A 23,709-nucleotide genomic window follows, 5' to 3' on the forward strand; every position below is an offset into this window, starting at 1 on the left:
CACAAGATAACATAAGACGTATTGCGATAACAGGAAAAAGAGAGGGTGCAAATATTTTAGAGTGACCTCTTTCTCTTTCTCCCCTGTATGCAAATTGCAGTGTTCAGTGAGCAAATATTGGCAATGTATCTGCCACACAGCAAACTGCTGCAAAAGTGACTCACAGATCACATTGTTGTTTGTGATATACATCATGCGTACACAGTCAAAGACTACATTGCATTGATTTATTTTATGGTACAATCACATTCCTGTCCATGGGGCTGATCCTGATGCACTGAGGGAAATGTCTCTGTGTAATGATGCAAAATATATACTGATATATGCAGCTTCATAGAATTTGCAACTTAGATGAAAGCTTAGAGTGTAATACATTTTGTTCATAATCAGTTTGAGGATTAACCAGTGACTGTTATGCAGTCCTATTTGCGATCCAACAAATTTTTCTTCTGAGCTACTCATATCACTGACCACCATCTAGATCTGCTTCTGCAGTGTGCAACCTATTCACAAACTCTCTTTTCATGTTACCCAAGCTAGCAAACCTCTGAAACTTTTCCTCCCACCTAATCCTTTGATTGTCAACATTATTACTTATTTACATCTTGCAAGTAAAGCCGACAACCATCCCACACACTTATATATAGCGCAGAGGTTAATTAATGCTTCCGGTCTGTCTCTGTTTCTCTTTTGCAGGATTTTCTCAGAGATTTCAAAGGCATCATTCCTCTGCACTTCACTTCCAGTGTGTTTCATTAATCCTTTCTACATACTAATTACTTGATCTCTTATTGCTCTTGGTTTTTGAGAGATAAAAGGCTACAGAATGGAAACCAGAATCCAGCAGGCTATTATATATATATATATATATATATATATATATATATATATATATATATATATATATATATATACACTACCGTTCAAAAGTTTGGGGTCACTTCCCTATTATGGCCTTTAATTCAAAACTGAATTTGGTTAAATGTATTATAATGAAATTTTTTTTAGATTTTTGTTTGTTTTTTGTTTATTCAAATTGCATGTTGTCAGCTTAAAATTGTGAGTTAAAATGAGGATCAAGGCTTTTTCTTTTAGAAAAAAAAGCATGGTGTTTTCTCTTGCTCCACACTGGCTTCTTTGTCATGAACCCGGCTTTGACATCAACTGGGTCAAACATGAGGGAGGGAGGGAAGGAGGGCAGCAGCTGGACCCAACCATCAATGTCACCGTTGTTAGTCAACTTCATCAATGTCAGTCTTAGACATTTCGATTTATTTCACTCTTTTGTCTCAGCATACTTCTTAACTCTGTGTTTCTGAATATGCTGCTTTAGAGAGCATCCGACTGTCTATATGGTGTTGACATCTAGCACATGGAAAATGCAGCCAACACCAGTTTGCTTACAATAAACACACAAACCTTTGAAACATAATTAATGCACCCTGCAAATCAGTGTGAACAAAAGCTGTGGTTAAAGCATGTCAAAATCAAACATTGTCAAGTCATTTTTAATTAAGTGAGTTAAATTTTAAAAATATGAACTATTACTTCATTTAGATTGGGTGAATTGTATGAACCTGTTAAAGCTTTGAGATTGAAACACTGTGTGCAATGTACATGCAAAGACTGCCATTTATATATATATATATATATATATATATATATATATATATATATATATATATATATATATATATATATATTACATTACATGCAATTACATGCATATTTTAGTGTAAAGAAAAACTGAGAAAGGAGGTATTTGTCAGAACAAATAAAATAATGTGTGTGTGACATCATAAATCAGAGAACTGTTTAGGTTGGGATTTTGGCCTTCTCCTTGTCCCAGTGGCTATATAAATAATGACTGGCAGCTGAAATGGGACTTTGTGACTTTAAGATGTGACTCGGGGAGATGTGGTCTATCTATTGTTGATGAGACAAAAGCGCGAGTCAGATTCATATAGGAGTGGTGGGGAATAACTTCTCATATCCTCATATCAGAGTCACAAAGCCACCCAGCTTAACTTCAATATCCCCACACTTCTTACCGGACATGGGTGAGTGCACAGAATATTTAATAACTCTTATCATTTCTTATAAATGTGATTTGAAAACTGTGGTTTTCAATAACTTACTAATGCTGCCTTTTAATATATAATTTCCATCCTTAGACATTATGCTGCCCTCTTGCACTGTGGGTAGAGTTTAATGTAAAGTGATTCTGTGTTGTGATACATGAATGACTTTTTTAGATCAGCCTGATTCACTAATTTACTGATTCACCTTTTGCTCATACTCCTCACATGTAATATTATTCTGTGTAAAGGTAGTTTCAGAAAGCATCTTTGGAAACAGCACATGGGTTCGGCTGGGATTATTTTTTCAGTAACGAAAGAAGTCTACATTGCCTCCTCTAACCTCATTTGACCATAATCTAACCAGAACCAGAGTGGCTGAGAGAGATGGGCAGCAACTCCTGTCATGCCAAGGCCATGCCAGGTCACTCATGTGAAAGAGGTCAGATACTCTCACATGTGTAGAAATTAGCAAATTTCCATGAAAGCTGCAGAGCTAAACCAATCCTGCTAACCACTTTTATTCTTACAAACAACCTGTGTGCTTACGCACATAGGACTGTTTTAACAGCTTTGACATTTTTATTAATTATCCTGAAACTGCTGCAGAGGCATTTGTGCCTTTTGCAGAGAATCCAAACACACTATGATGGGATTTTTCTCTATTTCACCACAACCACTGCTGCAACAGGGCACAGCTGAAGTGTGGGTGTCTGCAAGCACTATTATTTTTGGGACTATCAGCCTTCCTGCTGTTTCTATTTATACTTTGCAAGCAGTTTGTTTAACTTGGAGTCTCTCTTCCCTGGCAGATACTGACAGAAATATTGAAATTAAAGATAAGGTACTTTATGACACCCAAGGATTTCAGAGCCTGCAAAAATGTCATATTAAGAAAGGTTGTTGTTGTTATGATGATACTTAAGTTGCCCCCCTCCATTCATTACGCTTCCACCCACTCTTTGAACACTTGAACTCAGCCCCTGCAAACATTGACACTCAGTGCCATGGTACCAATCTCAGCCAGCTGTGGATGGAGGGTGGTCTGAGTAGAGACATTGCCAGTTGTGTTGAGATGGTCCGGGTGACCCCCTCCAACCCCACATAGTACATTATAAGTGTGTGCGTTTGTGTATTGTGGCACGATGGTCTTTGTTTGTTTTACATCATTGCCCTTTGTTCCTCCCGGTCACTGCAAACACAATGGATATTGTATCTACAGCCACAAAGAGAAGCTTTTTCTTCAAGACCCTGAAGCCAGTTTTTCACCACCATCCCTAACTGGCCCGGTGACGCCTGTGACTGCTGGAGAAAGAGGGCTGGACCAGATTTAGTAAGAACTAAGCTCTGAAGTGTTGGCACAAGCAGAAGAGCTTTCACATACGAATGAAATCAGCGCAGAGAGAATTATTGTACAGTAGCAATACCTTGTAGGCAGCACTGTACAGCACTGCTTGGCACTGGGATCTTTCTCGTTGTGGAGTACAGCATCTGAGGCAGCAAATGTTTCCGGTCAGGCAGCCTTGGCTTTGCAAAGCCTTAGGTGCTTTCCTCTATCCCATTTCTGGCAATGCATTTATTAACATTTTGGATATTTGCTACCTGCTTCAACACCGCCACTTACCCTGGAAGAATTGCATGAGATTGTTGTGAAGTCAGTGGTGGCTGCTTTTATTTGGACGCTTTATTGGGAATCGCTGCTTGAAATCTTGTTTGTCACTGCTGTCTTTTTTTTTTTTTCTTTTGTTGCTTTCTTGGCCGTTGGTGGGGTTTTGGTGTATGCTCATGGATCTGCAGACAGACCAAGGCCTTTTCCATAGCTCCCCCACAGGGTGAAAGAATCCCCTACCGTGGCATAAATGTGCTGTGTGGTTATATGTGCGGTGTGTGCCGCCTGTGTGCTGATATATTATGCCCCCTCAGGTTGTTATGATTGCTGTATCCGGTGCATTGGGGCAGTGCCCTACCCATCCTTGGTGGCAACCTTGCTGTGCTATGCTGGCATGGCATTATTTTGTGGCTGTGGGCATGAAGCGCTGGCCCAGACTGAAGTCCTCGTTGAGACTTACTTTGCCCGCAACGTTCAGGACTATGTGGTCATGGCCTCTTTGTGAGTGATGCTTCCATAAATTCAGCAGCTTTTTAAAAATCTATTTTCTCTGAGGAATGACTTCATTTCACTGTCTGACTAACTTCTTCCTGTGACTTTCCCAGTATCAAATACTTCCAGTATGTGATCTATGGTCTGGCATCATTTTTCTTCCTCTATGGTATCCTGCTGCTGGCCGAGGGTTTCTACACAACAAGTGCGGTCAAGCAAACCTTTGGTGAATTCAGGAGTACCCAGTGTGGCCGCTGCCTCAGCTTGACGGTGAGAGCATGAGTGGGAGAGGCGGTGGGGGAGGAGGGGAGGAGATAAAGAAGGAGGGGAAATATGATGTCAGTTAATTCTTAAGATACTACATGCTGGCCTGCATTTAGCTCCTAAGCTCAATGAAATGTTCTTTGTTTCTAAGATTTTTATCCAGAAACATACATTATGGCTGATATCTCACTTAATGACACCACATTCATCACACTGACGCCTGAGCACCTAGGCTACAAGTCCGTAACTTCTGTGTTTTACAGTTCATTGTGGTGACATACATCTTGGCCTTCATCTGGCTGGGAGTGTTTGCCTTCACTGCCATTCCAGTCTTCTTCTTGTTCAACATGGAGCAGACGTGCCACAACATCAACATCCTGGCTGAAACTACCCCCAGCATTAATCAGCATGGCTGGGTTTGCATGGACGCCAGGCAGTATGGTGGGTTGTTCTCATAATGATTGACCGAATGTCCCCCTGATGAAAATGTTAATGTGTCCTTGTGAGAGCAATGAATTAATCAGTGGGGAGTGACTGCAAGACTGCTGGTTGAATTAAATGTGAAATGACAGAAATATCTACAACTTCATCTTAATTTCTCTACTTCTGTTTCCCTGGTATGTTGCACATAAGTGGGAGCTTGCTTGCGTCATAGCTAGTCACGATTCAGCATTGGTAAGAGATCCCTCATTCACGTTGTGTGTTGATTTAAGGTCTGCTTCCTTGGAATGCAATGCCAGGCAAGGTCTGTGGAATGTCCTTGGCATCTATCTGCAAAGCCAGCGAAGTGAGTATATGAATCCAAGTTTTCTTTTTACAAAACATTGCAAAATCATATTAAAATCAATGTTTAGAAATTGATATTAAAATCTACTATGTATCATTTATATTTGTGCTGCATGATAATGAGCATTTTTCATCAATGGCTGATGCCTGACTTCTTCAAATATATTAAACTACCTTCATTTGTTATGTCTCACAGTTCTATGTCACCTATGACTTGTATATAGCTGCATTTGCTGGGGCTGGGATCACTCTCTTAGCACTGGTGAGTAATTGTTTACTTTGTACATGTTTTTTGTTGTTGTTGTTGTTGTTGTTTAGGTCTGCTTGTGTAAATGAATCAAATGATTCAAAGATGAATATCTGAATGTTTGTTAAATCAAAATGAGAGGGAATGGAAAGGTTGAAATGTAGTTTTTGGTTGTCAAGGCATCTTGCAACATAAAAAGTGTCTCTTTTACTCTCAATATTCCTGAAACACATCAGTGAACAAAATGTTTTCAGAGGAACAATTTTTGACTCAAAAAATATCCTTATTGCTGCTTTCCACATACATTATGTATATGATTTATTTGGCAAACTTTCAGCATGTTTTACTACTGTGGGTGTTAAAATAAAAAAAAGCATGTGTTTCCTCATTTATCTTTAGGAAATAATATACCAAATTGGTTTTTAACATGTGGATGATTTTAAGTCAAAACCATATTTGCATGACTATATTTTGTTTTGTTTATTTCAACTATCAGTTAGCAAAATGAGTATATAGTCTTTTTGCAGATGCTGTTTAATGTCAGTGGTTATCTAGATTAACAGTTTTCATACTATTTTTTCTTCTTTCATCCCTCCTCTATTCATATCTGCCTTTGCAGTTCCTGTATCTGGTTGCCACCACCTACAACTATGCAGTCTTGCGGTTCCTGGGCAGAAAAGGAATCCGCTAAGTGTCCCATTCATCACCATCATCTGGCTATGAGATGGACAGTCATCACATGCAACACTTGATTTAAATTATATTCTTCCATAAAACAGCAACTCTGAACCTGGATTATATGTTTGTTTGTTTTCTTGTGTCACTTGTTTCCCATCACTGTTATGTACGAACAACAGACAGAGAGATGAAGCTAATTCACACCTGGTAATGAGCTTTGGCCTGCTCCACAAGTCATCCTCTCAGATGATTCTCTTAGCTTTGTTGTTTATTTTCCTTTTGCAGGGTGTATCTCTTATTTTATGCTTTTTGTGTGGCTTCACTGGTGCTCGTTGTGATGTATGACGTTTCATGAATAATTAAGAGCAATGACAGCTTGCTTTGCAAGTCATAACTGTGCACACTATTCAGTGTTTACTGATGCACATATTGGTTCTGAATATGGTTTTGCTGCTGCCTAGTTGTCACCATTTTGCATATCAACAGTGTGGAACTAAAGCAGGTAAAGTTGAATGTACCACAGTTTCCCTTGCAGCTTTTCATTTCACAACATATTTACTATACATTCTTTCACGACTCATTTTTGCTTTGTTTAAATGACACTGTATGTAAGAACGTGTTCTGGTTATTACTTAGAATATGTTACAAAAGGGTTGGTAACCGATCTCCAACTAATTAGTCTTGTGTGTGCTTGCTTGTAATTAAGGCTTATTAAACCACTTAAATCTTAGGCATTCAATTGTCATTTTTATTTAAGTCATTCACAGTATGTTGTATTAAAGCCATATATGCTGATTGTGAGGTGTTGGATTTAAGCACATGTGGTAATTACTGCTGCCGAATGTTTTAATTACACAATTCTTAAACATGATAGTACCATATGTCATCCCTGACTGAGAAAAAATAATTAAGAAAAACAGAACACAGAGTTTGAGCTACAGTGGCAAAGTTTTCAGTCCACACAGCTCATTATTCATAGTATGCATTGAATGCTCCCTGATGACATATTTGTCCCACATAGGCTTCAGATATTCAGAGAGTCTTAGAAAAGCAGTCACCACATTGGATCACTTTGTCATGCAGGAACATAGAGGTCAGTAAATCTCCCAGCGCCTTAGAACAAATGTCACACTGCAAAAACATACACAGTATTAAAATATGCAAAAACAGCCAGGATTATATATTAAATCTCAGATAGAATATGACGTAACAAACCTTAAGGCACTCTGGATGGCAGGTCAATGGAGGGTCACTTAGTGTTATCTTGACATTTCCATCAAGGGTTTGATTACAGTAAGCACACACTGCTTTGCCTTTGCTGTGGAATAGAGTTTAAAGATTATGACCCTTTGGTGCATAAATTGTCATTCTATATTAAAATAATGGGAAGATTATTTGAGATATTAGAAACCTACACAGGGATATCAGTTTCAGTAGAACGTTGCTCCTGTGCAGGCTTTTGAAACACTTCAGAACTACAAAAAAGAAAAAAAATAGCAGTCAACAACTTGATGCATTTTTTTTCTCTCTCTGATTAAAACAAGATACAATGCAAACACCAAGAATGCCATTGTATTCTTTTTTTGTAAAATCTTACTCACCTGTTGGTCTCATCACACTGTTGCTTCAGTCCAGATTCCTCTGGGAGGGACTGTTCTGAATGTGCCACCGGCTCAGGAACTGCTTCAGCTGTGGGTGCCTCAACATCTAATGCATCAGTCAGATTAATGGCTCTCTCAGCTAAGTTAACCTTAACAGATTGAGCATCTGAATCAGGCACAGATTTAACAGCATCTTCGATGTTTAGCTCCAGTGTGTGGTCTATCTCACCCTCAGGTGTTGGCTCAACACTTTGTCCAATAATAGCATTCTCAACACACTGAAGTTCACACTTAACTACCTCCTCTGCATTGCTCTTTAAAACTGGCTTTGCTGAGGCAGCAAGCTCCAATTCACACTCTACGGACTGGATGGCAGGTTTAGCAACAGGTGTTTCAGATATAATATCAGGGTCTGGTTGCACATTGTGAAGTGGAGCAGTTGCTATAGCTTCTCCCAGTGCCACTTTTCCTGGTGCCACATCTTTTACTGGTGCCACATCTTTTACTGGTGCCACATCATTTACTTTTGCCACATCTTTTACTGTTGCTACAGCTTCTCCCAGTGCCACTTTTCCTGGTGCCACATCTTTTACTGGTGCCACATCTTTTACTGGTACTACAGCGTCTCCTGGTGCCACTTTTCCTGGTACCACATCTTTTACTGTTGCTACAACGTCTCCTGGTGCCACTTTTACTGGTACCACATCTTTTACTGGTGCTACAACGTCTCCTGGTGCCACTTTTACTGGTGCCACATCTTTTACTGGTGCTACTGGTGCCACATCTTTTACTGGTGCTACAGCGTCTCCTGGTGCCACTTTTCCTGGTGCTACATCTTTTACTAGTGCCACATCTTTTACTGTTGCTACAGCTTCTCCTGGTGCCACTTTACCTAGTGCCACATCTTTTACTGGTGCCACATCTTTTACAGGTGCTACAGCGTCTCCTGGTGCCACTTTTCCCGGTGCCACATCTTTTACTAGTGCCACATCTTTTACTGGTGCCACATCTTTTACTGGTGCTACAGCTTCTCCTGGTGCCACTTTTCCTGGTGCCACATCTTTTACTGGTGCCACATCTTTTACTGGTGCTACTGGTGCCACATCTTTTACTGTTGCTACAGCTTCTCCCAGTGCCACTTTTCCTGGTGCCACATCTTTTACTAGTGCCACATCTTTTCCTGGTGCCACATCTTTTACTGTTGCTACAGCTTCTCCTGGTGCCCCTTTTCCTGGTGCCACATCTTTTACTGGTGCCACATCTTTTACTTGTGCCACTTTTCCTGGTGCCACATCTTTTACTAGTGCCACATCTTTTACTGGTGCCACATCTTTTACTGGTGCTACAGCTTCTCCTGGTGCCACTTTTCCTGGTGCCACATCTTTTACTGGTGCCACATCTTTTACTGGTGCCACTTTTCCTGGTGCCACATCTTTTACTAGTGCCACATCTTTTCCTGGTGCCACATCTTTTACTGTTGCTACAGCTTCTCCTGGTGCCACTTTTCCTGGTGCCACATCTTTTACTGGTGCCACATCTTTTACTGGTGCCACTTTTCCTGGTGCCACATCTTTTACTAGTGCCACATCTTTTACTGGTGCCACATCTTTTACTGGTGCTACAGCTTCTCCTGGTGCCACTTTTCCTGGTGCCACATCTTTTACTGTTGCTACAGCTTCTTCCAGTTCCACTTTTCTTGGTGCCACATCTTTTACTGGTGCCACATCTTTTACTGGTGCCACATCTTTTACTGTTGCTACAGCTTCTTCCAGTTCCACTTTTCTTGGTGCCACATCTTTTACTGGTGCCACATCTTTTGTTGGTGCCACATCTTTTACTGCTGCTACAGCTTCTCCTGGTGCCACTTTACCTAGTGCCACATCTTTTACTGGTGCCACATCTTTTACTGCTGCTACAGCTTCTCCTGGTGCCACTTTTCCTGGTGCCACATCTTTTACTGGTGCCACATCTTTTACTGCTGCTTCAGCTTTTCCTGGTGCCACATCTTTTACTGTTGTTACAGTTTCTCCTGGTGCCACTTTTTCTGTTGCTACATCTTTTCCTGGTGCCACATCTTTTACTGGTGCCACATATTTTACTGCTGCTACAGCTTCTCCTGGTGCCACTTTTCCTGGTGCCACATCTTTTACTGTTGCTACAGCTTCTCCCAGTGCCACATCTTTTCCTGGTGCCACATCTTTTACTGGTGCCACATCTTTTGTTGGTGCCACATCTTTTACTGCTGCTACAGCTTCTCCTGGTGCCACTTTTCCTGGTGCCACATCTTTTACTGGTGCCACATCTTTTGTTGGTGCCACATCTTTTACTGCTGCTACAGCTTCTTCTGGTGCCACGTTTCCTGGTGCCACATCTTTTACTGGTGCCACATCTTTTGTTGGTGCCACATCTTTTACTGCTGCTTCAGCTTTTCCTGGTGCAACTTTTCCTGGTGCCACATCTTTTACTGTTGCTACATCTTTTACTGGTGCCACGTTTCCTGGTGCCACATCTTTTACTGGTGCCACATCTTTTGTTGGTGCCACATCTTTTACTGCTGCTTCAGCTTTTCCTGGTGCCACTTTTCCTGGTGCCACATCTTTTACTGTTGCTACATCTTTTACTGGTGCCACATCTTTTACTGTTGCTACATCTTTTACTGGTGCCACATCTTTTACTGCTGCTACAGCTTCTCCTGGTGCCACTTTTCCTGGTGCCACATCTTTTACTGGTGCTACATCTTTTACTGGTGCCACATCTTTTACTGCTGCTACATCTTTTACTGGTGCCACATCTTTTACTGTTGTTACAGTTTCTCCTGGTGCCATTTTTTCTGTTGCTACATCTTTTCCTGGTACCACATCTTTTACTGGTGCCACATCTTTTACTGGTGCCACATCTTTTACTGTTGCTACAGCTTCTCCCAGTGCCACTTTTCCTGGTGCCACATCTTTTACTGGTGCCACATCTTTTACTTGTGCTACATCTTTTACTGGTGCCACATCTTTTACTGTTGCTACAGCTTCTCCTGGTGCCACTTTTCCTGGTGCCACATCTTTTACTGGTGCTACATCTTTTACTGCTGCTACAGCTTCTCCTGGTGCCACTTTTCCTGGTGCCACATCTTTTACTGGTGCTACATCTTTTACTGGTGCCACATCTTTTACTGTTGCTACATCTTTTACTGGTGCCACGTTTCCTGGTGCCACATCTTTTACTGTTGCTACATCTTTTACTGGTGCCACGTTTCCTGGTGCCACATCTTTTACTGGTGCCACATCTTTTGTTGGTGCCACATCTTTTACTGCTGCTTCAGCTTTTCCTGGTGCCACTTTTCCTGGTGCCACATCTTTTACTGTTGCTACATCTTTTACTGGTGCCACATCTTTTACTGTTGCTACATCTTTTACTGGTGCCACATCTTTTACTGCTGCTACAGCTTCTCCTGGTGCCACTTTTCCTGGTGCCACATCTTTTACTGGTGCTACATCTTTTACTGGTGCCACATCTTTTACTGCTGCTACATCTTTTACTGGTGCCACATCTTTTACTGTTGTTACAGTTTCTCCTGGTGCCATTTTTTCTGTTGCTACATCTTTTCCTGGTACCACATCTTTTACTGGTGCCACATCTTTTACTGGTGCCACATCTTTTACTGTTGCTACAGCTTCTCCCAGTGCCACTTTTCCTGGTGCCACATCTTTTACTGGTGCCACATCTTTTACTTGTGCTACATCTTTTACTGGTGCCACATCTTTTACTGTTGCTACAGCTTCTCCTGGTGCCACTTTTCCTGGTGCCACATCTTTTACTGGTGCTACAGCTTCTCCTGGTGCCACATCTTTTACTTGTGCCACATATTTTACTGGTGCTACATCTTTTACTGGTGCCACATCTTTTACTGTTGCTACAGCTTCTCCTGGTGCCACTTTTCCTGGTGCCACATCTTTTACTGGTGCCACATCTTTTACTGTTGCTACAACTTCTCCCAGTGCCACTTTACCTAGTGCCACATCTTTTCCTGGTGCCACATCTTTTACTGGTGCCACATCTTTTGTTGGTGCCACATCTTTTACTGCTGCTACAGCTTCTCCTGGTGCCACTTTTCCTGGTGCCACATCTTTTACTGGTGCCACATCTTTTGTTGGTGCCACATCTTTTACTGCTGCTACAGCTTCTTCTGGTGCCACGTTTCCTGGTGCCACATCTTTTACTGGTGCCACATCTTTTGTTGGTGCCACATCTTTTACTGCTGCTTCAGCTTTTCCTGGTGCAACTTTTCCTGGTGCCACATCTTTTACTGTTGCTACATCTTTTACTGGTGCCACGTTTCCTGGTGCCACATCTTTTACTGGTGCCACATCTTTTGTTGGTGCCACATCTTTTACTGCTGCTTCAGCTTTTCCTGGTGCCACTTTTCCTGGTGCCACATCTTTTACTGTTGCTACATCTTTTACTGGTGCCACATCTTTTACTGTTGCTACATCTTTTACTGGTGCCACATCTTTTACTGCTGCTACAGCTTCTCCTGGTGCCACTTTTCCTGGTGCCACATCTTTTACTGGTGCTACATCTTTTACTGGTGCCACATCTTTTACTGCTGCTACATCTTTTACTGGTGCCACATCTTTTACTGTTGTTACAGTTTCTCCTGGTGCCATTTTTTCTGTTGCTACATCTTTTCCTGGTACCACATCTTTTACTGGTGCCACATCTTTTACTGGTGCCACATCTTTTACTGTTGCTACAGCTTCTCCCAGTGCCACTTTTCCTGGTGCCACATCTTTTACTGGTGCCACATCTTTTACTTGTGCTACATCTTTTACTGGTGCCACATCTTTTACTGTTGCTACAGCTTCTCCTGGTGCCACTTTTCCTGGTGCCACATCTTTTACTGGTGCTACAGCTTCTCCTGGTGCCACATCTTTTACTTGTGCCACATATTTTACTGGTGCTACATCTTTTACTGGTGCCACATCTTTTACTGTTGCTACAGCTTCTCCTGGTGCCACTTTTCCTGGTGCCACATCTTTTACTGTTGCTACAACTTCTCCCAGTGCCACTTTACCTAGTGCCACATCTTTTACTGGTGCCACATCTTTTACTGTTGCTACAGCGTCTCCTGGTGCCACTTTTCCTGGTGCCACGTCTTTTACTGGTGCTACATCTTTTACTGTTGCTACAACTTCTCCTGGTGCCACTTTTACTGGTGCCACATCTTTTACTGCTGCTACAGCTTCTCCTGGTGCCACTTTTCCTGGTGCCACGTCTTTTACTGGTGCTACATCATTTACTTTTGCCACATCTTTTACTGCTGCTACAACTTCTCCTGGTGCCACTTTTCCTGGTGCCACATCTTTTACTGGTGCCACATCTTTTACTGTTGCTACAGCTTCTCCTGGTGCCACTTTTCCTGGTGCCACATCTTTTACTGGTGCTACATCTTTGACTGATGCCACATCTTTTACTGGTGCCACATCTTTTACTGTTGCTACAGCTTCTCCTGGTGCCACTTTTCCTGGTGCCACATCTTTTACTGTTGCTACAGCTTCTCCTGGTGCCACTTTTCCTGGTGCTACATCTTTTACTGTTGCTATATCTTTTTCTGCCTGCTGTGACGGGCATTTTTCTAAACTTTTCGCTGTAGGTTGTCCACATATAACCTTCCCTGTATCCTTCAGATTTGTTGAATTTGTTGGTTCTATTTTGAGTAAAGATTTGTTCTGAGGTTTTAGCTCAACTACAGGTGCAACAGGGACTTTTACATTGTAATTTCTCTCAGCTGTGCCATCCACATCAGAGACCACTGTAACACTATTTTCCCCATTAGTATTAGTGGAGACCTTCTTACGGCTATCTATGTCTGATATGTCAGTTGGTGTATGTACATGTTCCTTTTTGTCTGCAGCACTTTCAGCAGTAGTTCGCTGCTCAGCTGGTTCCACAGAAGAAACTGCCTCTGAATTTTTAGTTGCTGAAACAGCTGGTTGGACATTTTCTTCAACATCAATATCTGCTGAGATCTCCACACCCTTCTTGCTGTGTTCCACATTCGACTCATCTACTGGTGCAATATTTTTTTCCTTCTTGATTTCTGGATTTGTGTCAGGAATTGATTTTTCAGGTTGTGTCTCAGGATTTTGATTGAGTTGATCAGTAGATGTTTGGGGCCTGTAACAAAGGGTGTTATTTATCAGCATCTTTGAATTTCATACTTGCAAATGTGATTATTAGAAATGTTCTCATTTACTTACTTTGTGTCAGCACAGGTTTCCACTGTTGATTTCTTGGGCTGAGGCTCTTCTTGGGCATTATTAATTTTACCATGTGCTGGATTTGCTGAGGCACTACAATAAAGAACAGACCCAAGAAAACTTGCTTGATGAATGCGCCTGGTATAAGCACTTAGTTTGTTTCAATTTTGGTTTAAATGTTAAGACTTCTCTGAGATAAATAATGCAAAGCTTAAGACAAGTAATCTTGCAGAGAAGCAAGTACTGGCTCACACTTAATTCTGAATTAGAATTCAACACATACTGTACCTCTTGGATGGAAGAAACTCTGTCTGATGAGGAGGAGACGTTGATGAAGAATCTACTGATCTAAAGAAGTAAGAATAAGAAAAACAACTGAAGGAGAACATTGACATTTGTAATTTTGTATTTTGCTGATGGCTTTTTCAAATAGTAAAGGACTTAATCAGCTTTAAGCTACTTTATTCCAAAACTGCAAACAAGGTCAAATGATCCAGTTTAGGATCATTTTTAGTCAAAAAGATATGATGTAAATGTAAATGTAATGGTAATGATTACTGATTAATTACTTTTCATTGACTTGTGATGATTTCAGCATCTAATTTATGTTCTTTTTTTCTATAACCTATGGCTGTACAAGGAATATGCACTAACCTCTGTTTTAGAAGATGAGCATTATGAGCACATGAGTGCAGTGATTGATGAAACAAGCAAATAATTCGGGCTTAAATGTCAACACAGGGTTTATTAACAATGTAAATATCACCAGTCACATTGCAGTACAACAGGAGTAGAGGTTGGTAAATGAGAGGCACACAAATTTGAGGAACAGCTCATGTTGCTTGCTGGGGCATAACATCTTGTTATTGATGTAATCCTCGATTTGTACAATTGTGATGGCCACCCCTGCAGCCCTATAGCTATGCAGTGTGTAACCCCCATGCACCAACACTTATCATTATTAGTTTGTGTAGTGGCATATACTCTGCACATACACTGCACACATTTGTTAACATATTCATTCTTATTGACATTGTTGAAGCATATTTGTTCTATTTATAGTTGCACATCCAGTTATCTTTTGTATGTTCAACTTTGCTAATTTACTTTTTCTTGTTTTACCAGGGCTGGGGGTCTGTGTGGTTGCTGATAGATGCTGGCATCAGGAAAAAGAAGCCCTCTAGACTGCAGCACTGTTATATATAGAAAGTGCTGCTCCATCAAGGAGGTCAGAGGATTACGAGTTGTATTCATTTCCTTTGTGTGTCTGTTTAGTGTGGTTAGTCAGTATTTAAGTCCCCTTTGTTTCTTGTGTGGTATGTCAATTTGGCTCTGTAGAACAGTTAGTTTGGAGTCATTTTAACTTGCTCTTATTATTTGAGTTAATTTTTCATCATTTAACCTATTTTAAGGGCCCTGTGGGGTATATAAAATGCCCCAAAACTGCTCAGTCCCTCACAGCTATATAGTCATATGATTATATGATCCAGCTATTGCTCACCCACCCTGAAAGTAAAAAAAATGAAAAATATGTTACTTATTATTAAGTGACCAGAGTCAGAGGTTACCCCCATATACCATAAGCTATCTTTAGAAAAAGAAAATGCATGCATTTTTGTCTCAAATGTTCATTCCTAAAAAAAATAAATGGATGAAAATGACAAAGCGCAATAGAATATAAACAGAATGAAACCGTTTGTTTTTGTTTTTTGCTTGTTTGTTTGTTTTTATTGTTGTTGTTTTTGTTTGTTTTTGTCAAACAGCCATATTTTAAATTTACAATCTATTTTAGTTTCAACGTTTACACATATTTCTCCGACAGTATGTGGAACTTTGGTGTCTTATTTTTGTAACCGAAAGTTAAATACCTTTCTTTTGAAAAGGATCCTTACTTGACATCCGGTTAATTCTGAGTTCAGAAGATAGTAGCTTTATGCTAGGACAGTTAGTATGCCGCGTATTTTCAAACATTGGTAGCTGAGTCATTTATAGTGACTACAATAGGTCAAAACCTGTTTATTTGTTATCGTTTCTATTTCAAATATTGTTTCAAGAGTTCTTAATCATTACAATATTGTAGTTCACAAACAGCAAGTACGCAACGACACAACCAACACAGCGCGAATCGTCCTCCGATCAAGCAGGACCCCTTCAAGACCTGTAAGTCCTTCGATGTTTTCTGTTGTCGCATGATAAGAAATCTTCGACTGTAACATAAAGTGAAAGCACCGTATGACCTAAAAGTGATCAGTGAGGGAATGTCTGCGTTAAGAACCGGATAGATGTCAGATCTGTTCGTGGTGGATTTAAAGACCCTGTTGGTAGGTTCAGAAAACTGGTCTTAACTTTAACTTTATCGGAGTCGTTATGTCAACACTGTCTGTGTTGAAGAATATGGAATTACACGTACAAGAAAACAGTGAGAAGTTAAATGATTCTTTAAGACCCTTTTGAAGGTGCAAACGTATAATTGCTTATAGTTGGGCAAATACAGCACCAGTCAAAAGTTTGGACACACTTTCCAGTTTAATCCAATGAGAAAGTGTGTCCAAATTTTATATATATATATATATATATATATAGATAGATAGATAGATATAATGTGTGTGTGTGTGTTTGGTTTTTTTTTTCTTTTAATTATTATTTTTTTTTACAGTAGCTTGCAAAGTCATTAAATACAATATTATGATATATATATTATGATTCATTCATGTCTGCCTTTTTTGTGCAATCCTAGAAATAAAAACATGCCATCGAGAAACCATCTTGACAAAATTGGACGTAAGAAAAAGAAGAAATGGACAGAGGAAACAATGGAACGAGCACTGATAGAGGTGAAGTCAGGAAGATGCACGGTGAGACAGGCTGCCAAAGAGTTTGGAGTTCCAAAATCCTCACTTGGGGACAGAGTAAGCGGGCGGGTGACACCAGGCTGTCGCAGCGGGCCAGCTCAGCTTATAACATCTGCTGATGAGGAATTGTTGGTAGAGTTCTCCTTGTACATGTCCAAGCATGGATTTCCACTTACCAAGCAGCAGGTGGTGTCCTTTGCATCATCGATTTATAAGCGCCAGCACCGGAGGGTGGCATTTTCCAAGCTGGGCCAGACATGGTGGCTCAATTTTAGAAAACGACAAGAAAAGAATATTACTATTCAGCCAGCAGACAATGTTATCCGTGGGAGGACAGTGTGTGTGAGGAAGGAAGCTGTGGATCAGTTTTATTGTCTGCTGAGCACTGTCATAGACACACACAAACTCAGAGAAAAGCCTCTCCAAATCTACAACTGCAATGAGATTGGCTTTCAGCTGGGAAGGAAAAGAGTGATTCTTCCCAAATCGGCCAGTCTTGGCTACAAGCCAACGCCAACTTCGAGGGACCACATCTCTGTCCTGGCTTCCTTTAATGCAGCTGGAGAGGACATTCCTCCATTTATTATCTACTCAAAGACCTATCCAGGAGGAGTATGTTACAAAACACAAGGGCCACCAAATGCCCTCTATGGGTGGTCAGACTCTGGTTATGTCAATTCAGACCTCTTTAAGAAATGGTTTCTTAAACATTTTCTAGTTCATGCACCAAAGGAGCGCCCACTTCTGCTGATTTTTGATGGTCACAAGTCACCTGTGAACCTGGAGGTGGTGGAATCAGCTCGCAAAGAGGACATAATTCTTCTGTGCCTTCCACCTCATTGCTCACATATCCTACAGCCGCTCGATGTCGGTCTGTTTGTGGTTCTGAAGCAGCGTTTTGCATCACTCATAGGTGATGGCTGTGCCACTGATGCATACTTTGCAGTCAGCAAAAAGGAGTTCTCAGGTGTATTTAAAGGAGCCTATCAGGTAGCAAAGGAAGAGGAAGGAGTCAGAATTGTGAAGGAAGGCTTTAGGAAATGTGGCATCTACCCGCTGAACCAATGCATCAGTAATGAGGGTCATTTAATGCCATCCCTTAGCATTGGCCCTGCCGCTGGACCCTCCCTGTCATTGTTGGCTCAAGGTGTGCACTCTGTGGGAGAGCTTGTAGTGGATGAACATTCCCCCTAGCTCATTACTAACCTATCAACCTGTCCTGGAGTCAGTGTCTAGGGGGGAACTGGGTGGCTGCATAAATCAACTAAATCCAATCAACTCTGACTTGTTTTCCATTTAAAATGCTGAATTGCTACACATTACTGTTTTAGTATCATGCACAGTGTCATGCACCATCCCCACCAGAAGAAAGCGATGTCGTCATTAATTATTTGTCAACAATATGCTCAGATTTACTTGCTCAGCTGCAGCACTTTGTGGAGACAGATTTTAATGATCTAATGGTTTTACTAATGATGGTTTGCTAGTGAAGTAATCCTTCTATTATTATACAAATATATTTTACAAGTACAGCACTAGTCAAAAGTTTGGACACATTTTCCCATTAAATCCAATGAGAAAGTGTGTCCAAACTTATGACCGGTACTGTATATCTCATTCATATCTGTAGCGCGCTCAGTAGGAAACAGAGAAGGAACGTGTATTCATTCAGTTGCAAAGGAGTATCAAGCTCGTTGTGCAAAACTGGGGGAATGAAACACCTGCATCCAAGGTCAGACGCTGTAGAAGAAGATACCATTGTTTTGTGTTTCCAACAGTTTCTAGCCAGAAAATGAGTGTAAGATAAGGCCTCCGTCAGTTTAATCTGCCCAGCAGAGGAATATAAGGGTATAAAACACTGAGCTCACTCTGCACAGGCAAAGAATTTCTCCATTTCCAGTGTGTGAACAACTGATGTGTGTGTGTGACTTCTCTCTTAAAGGATAAAGATGACTCGGTTCAGCTTAGGTTATTATTTTCTTAATTTCTCACTGGTCATTGGTAAAGGGAAAAATTCCACAACAACTTCTTAACCAAGGTAAATCAGAAATATCTAAAGTATTCAAAATCTTTTCAAAGAATACATTTTAGATTGTTCTGTTTGAACTGTCACAGAAGTTATAAAAACAAGTAGTTGCTCCAATTTAAAGGTTATTAGCCACCAAGCTGTCAGTCAGCAGTTGTTTGTCTTGTCTTCAGTGTGTAAAGCACCGTCTTTGTTGGACCTCAGTGTTTTTTGTTTTTTAAAGCTTTTTTGGTGTAGACTACGATTTCACTCATGTAGTGCAATTTCTGTTTTTTTCTGCCTCTTCCTACTTTAATTTTTTGTATCCTTGCAGTCTCCCAGTTCCCCTTGTTGAATACTGTAAATAGTTACTGCCTCCCTCTGCACTGAAGTGTTATGTTACCAAAACTTCTGATAACTAATATGTCCATGTAAATAAATGTCAGATGGCTTAATCCATTCTTTTTATAATACACTGCCAGTTAAGTGACAGACTGATGATGTTAAAAAAGAGATGTGCTGTTTCATGTGATATATTTAGTATCAGTATTTAGTATATTTACATTTTTCTTAATTTAAAATGCTACACAGACCACAGTATTTGGCTGCTAGCCTGGCTGTGATAGTGACCCCGTTGCTGCATGGATAAGTGATGTTAGTTCAGTTCATGATGCAAATGATATGTCCAGCTTTACCATTTGAACCCTCTGTGAGAGATATGTTACCAACATCCTACCGGAGTTCAGGTGCAAGTATAGTGCAGTGCAACAATCCAGCAACCACTGCATGTTTAATGTTAACCATTAAAACATATGTCCCTGCTAGTGTTGTAAAACTCCTAAGTACGGCCACAACAACAGTCACACTGACAGATGTGCTCTCTTACAGCTGCAGTTGTAAAATTACAGATGCAGTCTGTCACTTCAGCCGTCAGTGAGGGAGCAGGTGAACTAGCTTTTCTAGTTTTTGTTTCTGAATGTAACGGTACAGGTTTGATACAGCTCAGTTTCATTGTGGATCAAAGGAAGTGCAGAAGTAAAGCAAAAGAAAAATGTAACTTTTTTTTTTTCATTGCAGCCCATTGCAACTCCATTATTATTATGTGTAAGAAACCACAGACTACTGTGACTGAGTTATTCCTTTGCTTGAATATTCTGAGTGTTCCTGGTCACTTCATAGTTGAATATTTTGTGTTAAAAATGATGCAACCACTGAGTGAAGTTGAGCTCTGTTGTTAAATTGGAAGGGTTGTCAATGTGTTCAAACGCTGTATGTGCTGATTGATATTCCCATGGAAGAACTGACCATACAGCCTGATCTCAGGGGGAAAATCCAAAATAAAGATGTTTTTACAATATATTTTCTGTGCAAATTTGTCCATACATCTTACTGTATTGAGCTGAATTACATTGATATGTGTCATGTATGTAGGATAACCGTCTACACACTTATCAGAATTTTTACAGTCTGTTAACTGTGAAGCGGAGATTTGTGTATTTTTGTGTAATTTTTTATTCAAATTACAGGTAAAAAAAATTATTATTCTTTTAAGCATCATATAAGACCTTGATCAAAACACAAACAACAGATTTCTATTTTAGGCTTTCATTATATATTTTTTCTTGAGTAATTAAAGGCAAATAATCTAGTTCGCCTGTGCTGGGGAATACTCAAATATGTATTTATATTAATGCTCACCAAACAGCTGAAGTACAGGTCGTAAGGCACCACATTGTAGGTTTCAATGGATGCAGCAGAACTGCTGAGGGCCAAGTTAATGTTTACATATGTTAATACCACAGATGGTGATTTGTGCTTGCAGCCTGGAATAATTTTAGTTACAATTAACTGATGCAGTGAAGTTATAGGACAATCTCAGAGAACTGGAATCACCTTGTTCTTAAGATCAAAATGGATTTCAGTAAAACATTTTAGAGATAAGGGTCGAGTTTTTGTGTACCACATGGTTTCATTTTCAAAAATCAGAAACAGTATTTAACCTATACACATCATACATCTTTAAAATAATTTGAGATTGGTGATCTGCAAATGTAGTATTGGGAGCACTCACTCAAATCTCCTGGCTGTCAGCAGGACGTATGACTTCTGTCTCGCTGCAGCAGGTTTACTTTCCCCGTCATGGTCCGTCCTGCAAGGCAAGAGAAGCTGTGATTTTGTGGCAAATTTGCTGCACCTTTTATCTAACAAAAGTGGGGGAGGGATTTATACACAACCATAAAGAAAACAATACTGGCAGATTTTATGCTTATTTAAGATACACACTAATGCTTAGTCATGTAGCAACACGGCACAAAGATGAAAGAAACCTGGACATTCAGGTTGAAATGAAACCGTAACTCAACTTGTCATCTTTTGATTTGTGAATCCAACTGCCATCGTTTTTCAGCGTATGCCGCACCCTGATGTTTCGAAGTACCTGGGATCTGTCAACATCTGCAGGACACACAGCAAGAATATTATCACACTGCAATATTTCTAATAACTTAGATAAAACAATGAAAAATTAATGGCTTGCCTTTTGACATGATGCTGATGTTTCGCAAATGTTCACCCTGAGGAAGTAATTCACAGATGGGTAAGGTTCATTTATTACCCAAACAATATCTCTTTTTCCAAACATATAATTTATTATTATTATTATTATTAATTGTACTTCATACATTTAGAAAAGTAACAAAAACACTGCCTAAAAAAGCCAAAATCACAGCTTGTAAAACTGCATGAAAAAAAATTCTTCAGTTGCATTATGAAAGTTTAAGATATTATTTCCTTGTAACTAATCAAGGTGTTTAGCAGAATATAAGTGTAGCTGTAGATCTGACTTTTTAACCCGCCCTTTATTTACAGTGTCTTGTCTTGCCATTCACTGCATCTTATGTGAATTCTCTCTGAGCTCTTTAACATTTTGACCTGCTCTTCGATTTTAAGCTCTTATAATGAATCTATTTTATGATGTGCCAGCACCAGTTAACCAGGTCAAATTCTTCATGCATAGAAAATGAAAGCAATTCTGACATGTAATGAGCTCTTACTGTGCATTCGAGTCAATGCACATGAAATCATAACTAGTGTGAGATCGGCTGTTGGGTCATGTCGAATTCTCACCTGTTTGTGTCAGCTGTGTTGTCAGAGCAGACGGCGTTGAGCCTCCCCTGGGTCTTTATGTCATGCAGACTGACAGGTAGGGATTTTTTAACTTGAGCCTCCACCCCCCCCCTGTCATTATAGATTCTTCCCCCTGATAATGAAAACTTTAGCACCTGGATGCTGTTCCACAGGCTGATCAAGTGAAGGGGTGGGGGTTGTCTTTTTTCTTGACAGCTTTTTAAGTGTGAAATTTCACATTCTAGAAATGTTTCCTGTAAAGAGTTTCACAACTCAATCCATCTATCCATCCTACACCCACATAATCCAATACAGGGTGACAGGGGGCTGGAGCATATCCCAGCAGCTTCTATGTGAGAGGCAGGATACACCCTGGACAGTCCATCGCAGTGAGAATCAGATGTTTCCAGGAAACATTTGGTTGTTTGTTTGAAACAAACATGCTGAACTGCAAGGATGTCAGGAATCAAGAGAAACCTGATTTGAAAGTACTTGGAATTTTATCTACTGCCTTATCAGAACACCCCTTTTTTTCATTTTTTTTTTTTAATTCAAACTTACTGGGTTTAAAGTTAAATCTTTGTGTTGTTCTGTAAAAGTAACACAGGCATACTGACATCTTTTATGCTACATCACATCCTTATGAAATGATAAATTCAGTTTTGTATCTGGGAAATATTTTTCTGATAAGATAAATTTGTTTAAGCTTGAATTATATAAGTACCACCGTCCATTGTTTTTATAATGACAGTAGGCTGTAACAAGAGAGATCAGAGCTCCACAGATGGACACATCATCAAAATTATTAACTTGATACAAAGCAAGGTATGTTGGTCAAATATACAATTCAACTATACAATGAATAAAATATGTTAAAAAATACAGTGAATCATCTTTATTACTAATTACCTAAAAAACGTAATTTCTCTGTCAATAGTTTATTTGGCAGAAATCTGCTTTATTTTGTCTTATACTTTTTTTTCCTAGTTGGATAACTTTTACATGACAAAGTGATGTAAGCTTTTCATAAGAAATATTTAAATAGTGCATGGAATCCAGCAGGACCTCCTCTGTTGAGTTGTCTCTTTGAACCTCAGGCAACATCTTCAGAAAAAATTCTAAGAGTTCTTACAATGTTCCACCAAAGTATAATGTTCACGTTCTGCATAGAAAGAGGTAAATCTTGAACTTTACTGTGTGTTTTTATTATTGAAACAGGTTTTGTAGATTACAAAAAAGGTGTGTAAACCCTGTGCTCTTCCTTGATCAGTTTGTTTTTATCATTTATAACATTTTATTAATCACACCTGGGCAATTACAATTCAGCATTTAACCCATCGTAGTTACATTGTGGGCTGCCAGGCCTCATTCCAGGAACTTGAACTTAGGTCGTCCAGCCTCCAATTCCCGCCTCCAGCCACTAAGCCACAACTCTCCTATCGTTCTCTGTTTAATAAGACCATTTGCATTTTATGCTTAGGAATTGTAGTTTAGCTAGCTGAAAGAGATGTCTCTTTTTGAATAATGAAGTTAAAAAAATTTCCAGACTGGCTTTTCTGTAACACTTTTTTGCATCAGAATTTCTGTTTTTATGCTATTTTAAAAAAAAAACTATTCTTGGAAACTCAAGATTATAAGACCTCATCTTTAGATATTTAGTCCACAGTTGCTTCTAATGCATTAACCAGAAATAACCACTTTTTTTTTAGCTTAAAATCAA

The 23,709-nt window shown here is 39.8% G+C and overlaps 3 protein-coding genes across 6 annotated transcripts; 2 read left to right on the top strand and 1 right to left on the bottom strand.

Annotated features, from left to right (window-relative positions):
* The first annotated feature begins 1,899 nt into the window (after positions 1-1,899).
* On the top strand, positions 1,900-6,884 carry plp1b (proteolipid protein 1b). 2 transcript variants are annotated; one of them, XM_042008126.1, is made up of 7 exons: positions 1,900-2,060; positions 4,002-4,188; positions 4,293-4,449; positions 4,707-4,884; positions 5,157-5,230; positions 5,426-5,491; positions 6,096-6,884. In XM_042008126.1, the coding sequence occupies exons 1-7, from the start codon at positions 2,057-2,059 to the stop codon at positions 6,165-6,167; spliced, it is 738 nt and encodes a 245-aa protein (XP_041864060.1). In that variant the 5' UTR covers positions 1,900-2,056; the 3' UTR covers positions 6,168-6,884. The 2 variants fall into 2 exon arrangements, with proteins under 2 accessions (XP_041864060.1, XP_041864059.1); XM_042008125.1 differs by lacking the exon at positions 1,900-2,060 and adding an exon at positions 3,206-3,621.
* On the bottom strand, positions 6,780-22,038 carry si:dkey-125i10.3 (titin). Of its 3 annotated transcripts, none has more exons than XM_042008121.1 (11): positions 21,990-22,038; positions 21,400-21,436; positions 21,227-21,317; positions 20,935-21,012; positions 14,295-14,354; positions 14,007-14,099; positions 12,821-13,923; positions 7,756-12,787; positions 7,570-7,629; positions 7,370-7,472; positions 6,780-7,285 (listed from the first exon to the last, which is right to left on the bottom strand). In XM_042008121.1, exons 2-11 carry the CDS (start codon positions 21,407-21,409, stop codon positions 7,187-7,189), a joined length of 6,729 nt encoding a protein of 2,242 aa, XP_041864055.1. In that variant the 5' UTR covers positions 21,410-21,436; positions 21,990-22,038; the 3' UTR covers positions 6,780-7,186. The 3 variants fall into 3 exon arrangements, with proteins under 3 accessions (XP_041864055.1, XP_041864056.1, XP_041864054.1); XM_042008122.1 differs by having other exon boundaries at positions 7,756-11,722; positions 11,756-13,923; XM_042008120.1 differs by having other exon boundaries at positions 7,756-13,923.
* LOC121654155 lies at positions 15,918-20,200 on the top strand. Its single transcript, XM_042008124.1, has 2 exons — positions 15,918-16,166; positions 16,744-20,200. Exon 2 carries the CDS (start codon positions 16,754-16,756, stop codon positions 18,050-18,052), a length of 1,299 nt encoding a protein of 432 aa, XP_041864058.1. The 5' UTR covers positions 15,918-16,166; positions 16,744-16,753; the 3' UTR covers positions 18,053-20,200.
* Positions 22,039-23,709: the final 1,671 nt, after the last annotated feature.

This window comes from Melanotaenia boesemani, chromosome 15, assembly GCF_017639745.1.
Source record: "Melanotaenia boesemani isolate fMelBoe1 chromosome 15, fMelBoe1.pri, whole genome shotgun sequence".
NCBI classification, from domain to species: domain Eukaryota; kingdom Metazoa; phylum Chordata; class Actinopteri; order Atheriniformes; family Melanotaeniidae; genus Melanotaenia; species Melanotaenia boesemani.

Bases quoted from the DNA above. Each gene is read 5' to 3' on its own strand.
- LOC121654155 (XM_042008124.1), top strand. From the start codon at position 16,754: ATGCCATCGAGAAACCATCTTGACAAAATTGGACGTAAGAAAAAGAAG.
- plp1b (XM_042008125.1), top strand. From the start codon at position 3,582: ATGTTTCCGGTCAGGCAGCCTTGGCTTTGCAAAGCCTTAG. The intron at 4,189-4,292 runs GTGAGTGATGCT...TGACTTTCCCAG, and splicing joins TATGTGGTCATGGCCTCTTT to TATCAAATACTTCCAGTATG. The intron at 4,450-4,706 runs GTGAGAGCATGA...TGTGTTTTACAG, and splicing joins GCCGCTGCCTCAGCTTGACG to TTCATTGTGGTGACATACAT.
- si:dkey-125i10.3 (XM_042008120.1), bottom strand. The intron at 21,013-21,226 runs GTTGAGTTACGG...CTTGCCTTGCAG, and splicing joins CACAAATCAAAAGATGACAA to GACGGACCATGACGGGGAAA. The intron at 7,473-7,569 runs GTAGGTTTCTAA...TCTATTCCACAG, and splicing joins ACTGAAACTGATATCCCTGT to CAAAGGCAAAGCAGTGTGTG.